Genomic DNA, 11566 nt, shown 5'->3' with positions numbered 1-11566 from the left:
TAGAACATTTCATCTTGGAAATAACCATTCGACCCTGTAATGTTATAGTGTAGCTTTTAACCGTCCAAGACAAAATTATGCATAATGGCAGAACTAGAACTTTTTTGTGATCAACATAAGGTTATCTATCTTAGGGAGTTAGAGGTCAAACTCATGTATTTATAAACAAAACCTCAGGTAATATTAATATAAACCCAAAAAAAATTGATGACCTGCGAGATAGCAGACCCTCTTGAACCCGTTTTAATTCTGCCCCTGATTGTTTGTAGGCTTGTAGCTATTTCAATTCATTGATATGTATATCTTGAGTAGTGGTGTTTACGGACTATGGTCATCGGTTTGATTTCAGGTGTGTTTTTTTTTTTTAACTTCACCTTTCCAAACAAGAAGATTTCTTTATTTTTTCCTTTTTTAAGTTTTCCACTTTATTTTTTTTTTAAGTTTTCCAAACCATCGGTTATATTTCCTCCAAACCGTTTCTCCATACTTGTAAAAAATTATTTTTTCACTTTACTTAAAAGTTATACTTCCTCTTAAAATCAAGGATGATGATCAAATAGAAAGTTTAATTTGGTTAGGAAGGATATGAAGCAATAAAATTATGACATGTGGCAAAATTTAAAATAAAGAGTAAGGATATTTTAGTCAATCGTATCATTTCTTCTTCATTCTTCTCCCCAGTAAACTTCAAAACCCACCATTTTCAAAACCCACCATCTTCAACCATTTCTTCATTTTCTATCTCAATAATCACGTGCAATTTTCGTCACAAATCAATGTTTCAAACACCCGATCAACGTGTTCTTCAGCTTTTTTGAAGAAACCCAGTTTAATTTCATTTAAAATCTCGTTTTTTCCCTGTGATTTTTGAAGCGAATCAATTGATTCGTTTGATTCGATCGCTGATAAGTGTTTCTAACATTCAAATTTCGTCAATCGGTGAAGAATATGAAGAAATCTATGTAAGAAATTTTTTAATCGCATTTTTACGATCTGGGTTTATGAATCTAGTCATTGCGTTTTACGATCTTGGCGGGGGTCCGGGGGCAGCGCCCCTGGGAGCAGGGTCCAAGCGGTGGCAGCCCCAGGCGGGGTCCATTGCGTTTTAGAAAAACACATTTTTGAAGTGTTTTTAGTCATTGCGTTTTAGGTAAAACACATTTTTAGGTGTTTTCAGTCCATTGCGTTTTAGAGAGAACACTTTATTTTGTGTTTTTAGGCCATTGCGTTTTATAAATAAGACATTTTATGTGGTTTTTGGCTATTGCGTTTTAGAAAAACACATTTTTAGGCGTTTTCAGTCCATTGCGTTTTAGAAAAAAAGACATTTTTAAGTGTTTTCTGGCCATTGCGTTTTAGAAATAAGACATTTCTTTGTGTCTTTGGTGCATTGCGTTTTAGGTAAAACACATTTTTATGTGTTTTCTGGCCATTGCGTTTTAGAAATAAGACATTTCTTTGTGTTTTTTGTGCATTGCGTTTTAGGTAAAACACATTTTTATGTGTTTTCAGTCCATTGCGTTTTAGAAAGTACACTTTCTTTTGTGTTTTTAGGCTATTGCGTTTTAGAAATAAGACATTTCTTTATGTTTTCTGGCCATTGCGTTTTACAAAAAAAAACATTTCTTTGTGTTTTTGGTGCATTGCATTTTAGAAAAATGTCATTTTTTAGGTTTTTTTTTTCATTGCGTTTTACGCAACTGGGTTTTTTCCATTGTGTTTTATGCAACTGGGTTTTCAAATTTTTTTTCAGAAATATAGCAATTGTATAGTCGTTTTAAAGATAAAAAAACGCTTGTTTTTTTGGTGCAATTTTTATAAAAAAAAAATAATGTCGTATGAAAGAGTTATTAACGTTTAAAAAATGAGGGGGAATTGGAGGAGAGAAACTATTGCTTGGATTGACTAGAATTCCTCTAACAAACCTACGCGCCTCCAATTTTTTCCTTCAATTTCACTTATTTAATCTTAGCCCTTGATTAAATAAATAGATGGTCAAGATTACTTCCTAGTCTTCCTACCCAAATAAACTTCCTATTATATCCTAACCCGATACTTACATGTCAGCCTAACCCATTACATAAGCTACCAAAACAATTCACTAACTTTAGTCCTAAACTATGAAACCAAACTCTGTAACGGTTTGGTCATGGTTCAGTTTAGTTTCTATTTTTCAACGGTTTGATTTTGCTACAAAGAAACCAAAAACCGTTACTAATAGTTTGACTCATAGTTTATCCTAAAAACTCTCAAAACTTCATGTTTTAACTATGAACAAACAAACGAAACTGAATCAAGATCAAATGAGCTGCAACTAAAAGCTACATTATTCCCATAAACATTTATCATGTAAAATTTTAGAAATCCTACTATATGGGTGGGCTAAGTTCGCGTTCAATGTCCTCCAACGATCGCCCCTTTGTTTCAACAACGTTAGAAGCTATGTACATAACAGCAAGAACACAAATGCAGCCGAATCCAAGGTACACTTTGCTTATGCCAAATGTCATCACCACACTCAAGAAACACAGGCCGATAAAGAAGTTTGATATCTGATTATCCACAAAGTAACCGTTTGTTAGTTGTTAAGTGCACATTGGAATTACGAGTGATCAGAAACACCAAACCGTTTTGGTTATGTTTTTTTTTTTCTGATGATCGATTTTTAATTGTTAGGTTACGGTTACCCTCCCCTATGGTTATATTGGTGTAAATAACTAAACCGAACCGAACTGACATTTAACCAACCTTTATATTTTTCGCTTTTTATAAATGAGTAGGAGTTGGGTGGAAAGTCTATTTTTCCTAGAAAGTCTAGGAAGGAATAAGAATTGAACATGTGTCATTGAGGGATTTTAAGTAGAAGGGCTATCATGTAATTTCACATTTTAATTTTATTTTTGGAATGTATCTTCATTAACTAAAATTCCATGATTTTCGGAATTTTTATTATTTTCGAATTCAAATCTGGAAGTCAATGTGTTCATTAACTAAAATTCCATGTCACATTACATCACATATTCCATTGTTCAGAAGATTACTGGAATTTATCAGCATGTTCTTGGTGCTGTGTTTTAACAGTTTACAGGGCTAAAGTTAATTTTTTTATAGATCCCACAATATAAAGATGGTAAAACACAGGGTATGAATCTGATTGCTGTTAAAACACAACTGTATGAATCTGATTGCTGTTAAAACACAACTGTATGAATCTGTATGCTAAAACACAAGTGTATGAATCTGCTTGCTGTTAAAACACAACTGTATGAATCTGTTTGCTGTTAAAACACAACTGTATGAATCTGAATGCTAAAACACAACTGTATGAATCTGCTTGCTGTTAAAACACATCTGTATGAATCTGGATGTTAAAACACATCTGTATGAATCTGCCTGCTGTTAAAACACATCTGTATGAATCTGCTTGCTGTTAAAACACAATTGTATGAATCTGCTTGCTGTTAAAACACATCTGTATGAATCTGCTTGCTGTTAAAACACATCTGTATGAATCTGGATGTTAAAACACATCTGTATGAATCTGCTTGCTGTTAAAACACAACTGTATGAATTTATTTGCTGTGAAAACACATCTGTATGATTCTGAATGCTAAAACACAACTGTATGAATCTGCTTGCTGTTAAAACACATATGTATGAATCTGGATGCTAAACCACAATTGTATAAATCTGCTTGCTGCTAAAACACAACTGTGTCAATTTGCTTGTTGTTAAAACACATCGTCAAGAAAACGGAGATGATAAGAACAATATTTGAATGGTGATGATGAACTCGGAGATGGTGGAGATGGAGAAGTGTTTTAATTTGATCCGGTGCTCTCCATCGTTTCTAAAGTTATCTTCTACCATGATTGTAGTTATTTTTGGTAGGGATTGGGGTTTCCAAGATGGGTTTGGAGAGAGAGAGAGGGAAAATCGTTTGAATTTAGGAACTGGGCGGTTATCTAATTGATTTAAAACACGGCCATTGACAAAATTGCCCCTACTCATTTGAAACAATCAATTAATTAAACTCAAATATTACAAGATTGCCATTGATTTAATCTCATCCCTTAAACACACCAATCGAATGGACCAGATCGCTTCCTAGACTTTCTAGGAAAAACACACTTTCCGTGCGAACCCTACTCTTTATAAATAATATGTTTTAGAGTTAAATACCATTAACTCCCTGTGGTTTGGGTCATTTTGCCAGTTTAGTTCAAAGGTTTCATTTTTCACCTATGGGTCCAAAAAGGTTTCACCGTTGCCATTTTAGTCCACTGGGTTAATTTCATCTATTTTTTCTCTTAACGAGAAGGGCAATTCGGTCATTTTATATGGCCGAATTGCCCTTCTAGTTAACAGAATTACCTATTAAATGACCGAATTACCCTTCATGTTAACAAAAAAAAAATGGATGAAGTTAACCCAATGGACTGAAATGGCAACAGTGAAACCTTTTTGGAGCCACAGGCAAAAAATGAAACCTTTGGAGTTTGGACTAAACTGTCAAAATGGCCCAAACCACATGGACTAAAATGACATTTAACTCTATGTTTTATGTCAGAAAAGTTTTGTTATACTTTTTTTATAAATAATATATCAGTTGTAGCAAAACATCGTTATAGGTTTTGATTTTCTTAACCACCCACGTCCAAACCGTTTATAATCAAAACCTATTGGTTATGAAAATCTAAAAAGCAACACATCGTTTATAGGTCTAGTTATAGCCCATAACCGAATCAAACTGAACCATGCTCACCCTTATCAAAATGTTGTTAATTCGATTCATTACTTACCCAATGCATGCCAAGTGACAAGGCAACTGCTTTTGCTCTTATTCTTGAGGCAAAGATTTCAGGTAGTAAAAGAGCCGGGACAGGACCAGCGCCAGGTGAGAATGACAGCACGTACCTGTTAATTACCAATTTACCACGACCAATCAATATAAGGCCATGGGGTATGGGGCTTGGGTTGGGGCGTGAGTTGGGGGAAAACGCCCAAGGCACCACCCCGGGTGGGCTTGGGTTGGGGCGTGGCCCCTTGGGGCTTGGGTTTCAAGCCGGGCGTGGGGCGGGGGACCAAGGTGACATGGCGGTTTGTGAATGGGCAAAAGAAAAGATCCGTTGGGCTAGCCGTTGGCCAACGGTTATATTTAAAAAAAAAAATTCTTCTATTTTTTCACTATAAAAATCACATTTTACTTCCATTTTTTACCACATTCAACCATATCTTCTATACATCTTCAATTCTCCTACTACAAAACGAAAAAATGCATCCTTACAACCGTCCTTTTGACCCGAGCAACCCGTATGGATTCCAAGAAAATAATCCTAGCCCACCACCCACTCGTCCAATAGCTCGTCCGTTTTTCATACACTCTCCTATGCCCGACATAGCGGGTTATGCATCGTATATTGGGAATCGTTTATATACTAACTTCCTACACACCGAAGATTCAATACCTACCCCGTTTTCACAATCGCCCGTCGACCTTTCACCAACCTCCATCGACCTTTCACAAAACGAATCCGTTCCCGAAACTCAACCATCCAAAGAGGGTCCTTCCGCATCTAAACCCATAAAAAAAAAAAGAAGTCATAAGAAAAAAACCGAGGAGGATAAAGTAGTTGAAACCGCCAAACGAAAACAACAAAAATGGGGCTACGCTGAAGAACTTGCATTGGCGAGGGCTTAGTGTGAACAATCTCAACATTCAAGTTTAGGTATTCTTAACCTTTGTTTAAATTAATGGAATGGTTATTTTTTATATAACTTTGAGCATGGAAGAAATGCCTCAAGAAGGCGTGCTCAAAAACAAACGGCGTCGCCTTCAGCTGGGAGTTCTGGCTCGCGTAGGGGAATATACAGCGACCAGTTGGATGACATTTCATGCAAGTTGGAAACATTCAACGTATTCCACTAGAGATGCCTTGAAACAAAGACGAGATGATTTGAAAATTCTATCCCAGCCGATTGATCACCTACAGGGTGACGAGTTAGAAATAGTCTTGGCGTTGAGAGAAGAGAGAAAAAACAAATATAAAAGTTAGGAATTTTTTTTTTTTTTTTTTGTAATCTTCTTTTTTGTAATTTTCTTTATTTAAAACTAGTAGGTAACCCGCGCGTTGCGGCGGGACTAAAAATTGAATCAAACTATATCCATGCTTTAGGATGTAAAATTCATCCCAATTTTTTTATTTAATCGATATATCAAATAAAGAGTACTTGTGACGTGGATCGTTTTACACACGACAAAATGACAAGTCAAAAACCAACTGAATGTTTGTAAAGTAAAATAAAAAAAGAGAAATGATCAGTAAATTATGATACCAAAACAATAAACATGAGGGTTCCTCTTGATTTATTTCTGTTTCCGACCTTGCCAATTTTAGAACCAGTATGATGATGTCCATCCATCCATCAACGAGCACAGCCACAAGTATCATAAATGTCACAAATTCGAAAATGAGTATATTTGATATTATAACTTTTTGTTAGACAGGTATGTGATAAGTATTGAAGGGTATCATGGAATTGTCCCATAGTTAAAATATAGAAGAACTTACAATCTTCACATAGGAGAAATCGCTACCAATACCAACAGTTGCTGCCATTGCAGTCTTACCACTGCCAAAAAAAGGTTGTGTGAGCTGGGGAAAATAGTTATATTAACATTAATTAAACCATTAATCAAAGCCATAATTCGCCTGTCACTTGGACCATCTAGAAGAACTATGACAAGTGAATACCTCGACTAACACCTTAAATGGCCCTGCTAATTACATATTTCTTTTAAAGATTTGAGCATGTCGCTGACCACAATCAACTAAAAACTTACAAAACATTACAAACTTATTAATTTAAAAATAAAAACAGCTGGAGATAATATTAGAGATGAGCTCGGTACCTGCCGGTACCGAAAATCCCTAAAAATGGGGCACGGTACCGAATATACCCGATACGGTACGGTTCTATACCGGTAAATACCGGTACCGAAAACGTCAAAAGTCGGTACCGAATCGGTACCGAAAATGTACCCGATTCAGTAAATTCGGTACTGGTTCGGTAAATTCGGTACCGGTACCCGGTAACATTTGCTCATTCCTAGATAATATATACCTGCAACGTTCAAGTTCGTCTGTTGAAGCACCAAAAGCAGGAATAACTTCATGAAGAGCATTCAAGAAAGCTTCGATTGTGACTTTTATATTTTCCTCATCAATTATTTAAGTTAAATCATCAAGGCTCAGTTGGTGGTTGAGAGCATAAGAAACTGCACTTTTTCACAACACCTTCAAGTCTGATACACTGTTAAGTAAAAACAAGTCAAGTTAACTTCATCTCAACTCTTGCCTGAAATATTAAGTAAAAACAAGAAAGGTTAGTGAATAATAAACTTCAATATCTATTAGCTAAAATTAAAAAAAAAAAAAATTAACTTACTGATACATGTCAAAAGTCGCTCCAGCGTCTATTTCAAAATGCATAAAAAACCCCATAAATATTATTTAATAAAATAAATTACTCCTGAAACAATAAATTATGGACAAAAGGTTTTGATGATCAACCTAAAGCTCCCAAAGAGTCATGCTACCTCCCTTGATGGTTTGGGTCACACACTCGCTTTAGGGTATAAGCTTAAAAATATTTAAGGTTGTGCTAGACGAATCTCGCAATCTAATTCTTTGTTTTAAGTAAGATCACCCTCTAGAAGGTCCTTATGTCCAGCAATCTGAAACCCAAAGAAGAGACCAGTTAGCATAATATTTTAGACGTGGTGGTTTTGACCAATTTAGTTATGAACAAGTTGATTTGGTTATGTTTTTATGTCAGACATACTAAATAATAAAATGAATTTAAATGGGAGATCAAATATGTTTTATCACTGTGCTTTCCATACATAAGTAAATAAAGATGACTTTGTGCCTTGTTTTTGTCATTTTCTATGCAAGAAATAGGCTGTCAAGGATAAAAATGTGAGATTTATCTATCATGCCAAATTTCCCTATTGATCTTGACCCGAATTGTTCACAAAACAAGACTCACATGTACAAAAAAGTATAGTGAGCAAAACATGATAAATCCGACCCGAACCGATTATAACAATATTTCAGGCGAGTGAGAAGAAAACAAATAAAGCATTAATTTTGTCACATTATCTGCAGTGTATCCACCAAAACTATTCGTCTGATGACAAGCGAACTGATCGAACCACACCCAAGTTGCCTTTATGAACCAAGACCAGGTTTGAAAGATTAATTACTTAACTTTCATACTCTACAAGTCCTATCTTGATTGCTTGTAGCAAAGAAGCACTGTGTGTTGGATCACAACTGGTTTGGGTTCATGCTAGTTATTTTAAGTGCAGTTGAAAGCAGGTGGGTCCGGGTACGTTAACCCAACACATTTTAGTTCATTTTTTAGATACTAACATGTCAAATACGGTTACAAAAACTTCTTAATTACAAGATCTAAACACTTTTTACAGTAATATTTCAAACATATTCATTAAAACAATTTCATAGATTGAGTAAACTGTAAAGAATGGTCTCTTCCAGTTTAGGATTTTTTGACCCGTTTAAGATAAAGCACGTACTAATTAATAGAGCCATTCATAACTAAATGGGTCAAAATTAGTAACAATGTTTGCATAAAAATTAAAGCCATTTGTTACCAACATAACTAATGTAAAATTAGTGGTTCATGAATTTGACATATAACAATGTTGGTCAACAAATTTGACCAAAAATACATTACCTATGAGATGGGTTTATGGCACCAAACAGAAACATGGGCCTATTAGAGGCGCTTATTGCATCCCAATCAGAATCAACCAGCATATTGATGATACCCAATTGATATTAAAATATAAAGTAAAAAAATACTATGTAATATCAAAGCTGATAACCTCCAAGGAACTGAGGTTTATTGTTTTTCTCTTAATTTAAATCATTATACAAAACATCAACATAAGAAATCAGTTGAGAATCAAAAAAAAACCTGCATAAGCCAGACTTCATCCTTATTTGCTATGGGCATTGGGTTATAAACAGCAGGGCAAGAGTTGAAAATCCAAATCCAAACATCCCCAAATTCTGTCTTTCAAAACATTAAAAAATATTAATTCATAAGTGTCAAAATCCAAATCCAAACGCCCTTTGAATAGAAAAAAACAGAGATGACTACGGAACTATAATTGTTAAAACATAAAATTTACACCAAAACCATACCTCATTGAATCCCCACACAAGATATCACTTCATCACTTATTAATATCCTCAGTACCTACAAACAATCACCAAATAGAAAACTGATAATCAAATATCCAACATCATTTGATAAGTAAGAAAATATAAAATGCTAAAAGATGAGCAAAGAAAGAGGCTTACATACAATTGTTCTCCTGTAATTTGTCTTTACAGGGTTGCAATTCGAGACCCGAAGAGGAAAAGCATCACCAAATCTCTTGAAATTTCTGAAAGCTGATGAGAGTTGGAGGTGCTTTAAGAAACCTGAGTTCGGAGAAGACAGGGAAGAGCCGGAACCCTAGATCTGAACACCGTGAGTTATCTTCATGATGGGGATGCTTTTGTTAGAGAGGAGAAGAGAACGATTGCTGGTGCAATTCAATACAATTGATTACCTTAGCGATCCGTATACTCTCATCATGATGATTGATGATTCACAGTTACGGGAAGGAAGATGAAGTGAAGTAACGTTGAAGATGAGGTCGATTAGGTTTCTTAGAGAGAGACGATTTGGCTGAAACCCTTAGATGCAGGATTGAAACGTGTTTTCTTCGGATTAATCGTGATTGATTAATATATAATAGGGTGTCTATTTCATGTGAAAAGGACAGAAAGGGAACAATATGGTAAAAAATTAGGATTTTAAGTTAACCCTTCATATGCCATCTTAAAATTTCAAGGTGAAATTACATTTAAGTACATAGGAGATCTATTATATAGTATTATAGATATAGATTATAGATTATTAAAAAAATTAAATTTGTGTTATTGGGTCTGCCCAGCGGGTCAGCCCAGCCGGTCAGCCCACAAGCCCACCAAACCCACGCCCCCCAAACCCTCGCCCACCATACCGTGTGTTCTTGTGAGTTTCCCATGTCTGCCATCACGTTCCACATGTCAACCAATGCCCAACCCAAGCCTCAACCCCCGCCCCACTATACCCCATGGTCTAAGGGTGGCTTTTAATGTATTAAGCTAAAAAAAGACGAATAATTTGACTCACAAGACAGTCCCGATGACAGCAAGTGGTCCAGAATACGGTGTTAGAATCTTCCAAGTGAAGGACAGAGACAGCAACAGCATTGAAGCAGCCTTTACCCAAAAATAAAAGTCAATAAATCTAAAAAAAAAAAAAAAAAGAAAAAGAGTTAACTGCCATCTTTTTCCCTTGCTAGTATACTGTTTAGAGTCTTCAGTTCATGATCTTCACACACACAAACACACGATTTGAAGCCTTCATGGCCAATTATTGCTAAGTTTCAATAATTATTGAAATTGAAGGTATGAATTCCATTAACCTGCAAATATTTTATGTATTAACTAGGTTATTACCTGGGACTGCTTCTCGGGCTTGAGAAAATTTTTTATATTCTAATTTTATGAGTAACATCGTATTTAAAATAATTCAATAAGTTATCTATAAATGAATTTTAAAGTTTTTATATAATTAAACATGGTTTTTTGAACATGTACACAATGTTAAAATCGTACTAATGACTTATTATAAAAAAAAAAGACAAATGATAATGTTCAAATATTTCAACCAACAAATAAACACACAATACTTAATATAAAAAACAATGTTATGAGATGATTTTGATAAACACGATTTTATGAAATATTAAAGGTCTTGATCTATTGCAAGCAAAATCTTTCCTTGGCTCCTTAACCATTTGAAAATACCCATCTTGCCCCATGGAACTCCCCATATTTTATCATATCATTCCAACCGACAACATTATACTTGTAACAAACAACAATTAATAAATGTAGATATGAAAAAAAAAAAAACAAATGTAGTATATTATAAATAGATTACAAACTGTAGTATATTATAAACTTTGTAGTTTCGAAAAGCCCTTCTTCTATAGATATCTTCAATTTCTCGTTCAGATCCACCAATCATCTTTATAATTATTTTTGAATCATTGTGTAAACCAGTGAAAATTCCGATGTGTTCAAGTAGTCATTACAAAATAAGAACAAATTGTTAGTAATATTAGAATGTAAATTGTTAAAAAGTTAATAAAAGAGTATAAAAATATTAATGCAATAGAGTTATTTACCAAGGTATCGACTATACAACTTTCAAAAGCAATATACTTTGAATATGGGTTGTAGGTATCTTCAAGATCAATGACATCTAGGTTGAATTCCTCAATAATATTTCACAACCATCTTTATAAAAAAACGTAGTTTTAAAAAATGTCTTATTTTGCATTTGTAAACAGAGAATATCACCAAAGGCCATCTTAACTTCGTACACAAAATTATTTCAACCATCTTTGAAACAAAAGTAATTGCCACACTTT

General features: G+C 34.5%; 1 protein-coding gene across 15 annotated transcripts; it reads right to left on the bottom strand.

The window, feature by feature from the left end:
• Window positions 1–2285: 2285 nt before the first annotated feature.
• LOC110868264 (plastidic glucose transporter 4-like) lies at window positions 2286–9820 on the bottom strand. Of its 15 annotated transcripts, none has more exons than XM_035984217.1 (11): window positions 9396–9820; window positions 9237–9316; window positions 9007–9101; window positions 7575–7738; window positions 7450–7477; window positions 7126–7359; window positions 6573–6633; window positions 6337–6384; window positions 5473–5576; window positions 4803–4917; window positions 2286–2552 (listed from the first exon to the last, which is right to left on the bottom strand). In XM_035984217.1, the coding sequence occupies exons 7-11, from the start codon at window positions 6618–6620 to the stop codon at window positions 2370–2372; spliced, it is 498 nt and encodes a 165-aa protein (XP_035840110.1). In that variant the 5' UTR covers window positions 6621–6633; window positions 7126–7359; window positions 7450–7477; window positions 7575–7738; window positions 9007–9101; window positions 9237–9316; window positions 9396–9820; the 3' UTR covers window positions 2286–2369. The 15 variants fall into 15 exon arrangements, 7 of the variants coding, with proteins under 7 accessions (XP_035840110.1, XP_035840109.1, XP_035840107.1 ...); XM_035984216.1 differs by having other exon boundaries at window positions 9007–9105; window positions 9237–9291; XM_035984214.1 differs by having other exon boundaries at window positions 9237–9291.
• Between the last annotated feature and the right edge of the window lie 1746 nt (window positions 9821–11566).

The sequence above is a fragment of the Helianthus annuus genome, chromosome 15, assembly GCF_002127325.2.
Source record: "Helianthus annuus cultivar XRQ/B chromosome 15, HanXRQr2.0-SUNRISE, whole genome shotgun sequence".
Classification (NCBI taxonomy): domain Eukaryota; kingdom Viridiplantae; phylum Streptophyta; class Magnoliopsida; order Asterales; family Asteraceae; genus Helianthus; species Helianthus annuus.
The sequence above is the reverse complement of the archived record's forward strand: the minus strand, read 5'-3'. Positions and strand labels throughout refer to the sequence as shown.

Bases quoted from the DNA above. Each gene is read 5' to 3' on its own strand.
- LOC110868264 (XM_035984217.1), bottom strand. From the start codon at position 6,620: ATGGCAGCAACTGTTGGTATTGGTAGCGATTTCTCCTATGTGAAGATT. The intron at 6,385-6,572 runs GTAAGTTCTTCT...AAAATTGGCAAG, and splicing joins ATTTCTCCTATGTGAAGATT to GTCGGAAACAGAAATAAATC. The intron at 2,553-4,802 runs GTAAGTAATGAA...GTGGATAATCAG, and splicing joins TGTCACTTGGCATGCATTGG to ATATCAAACTTCTTTATCGG.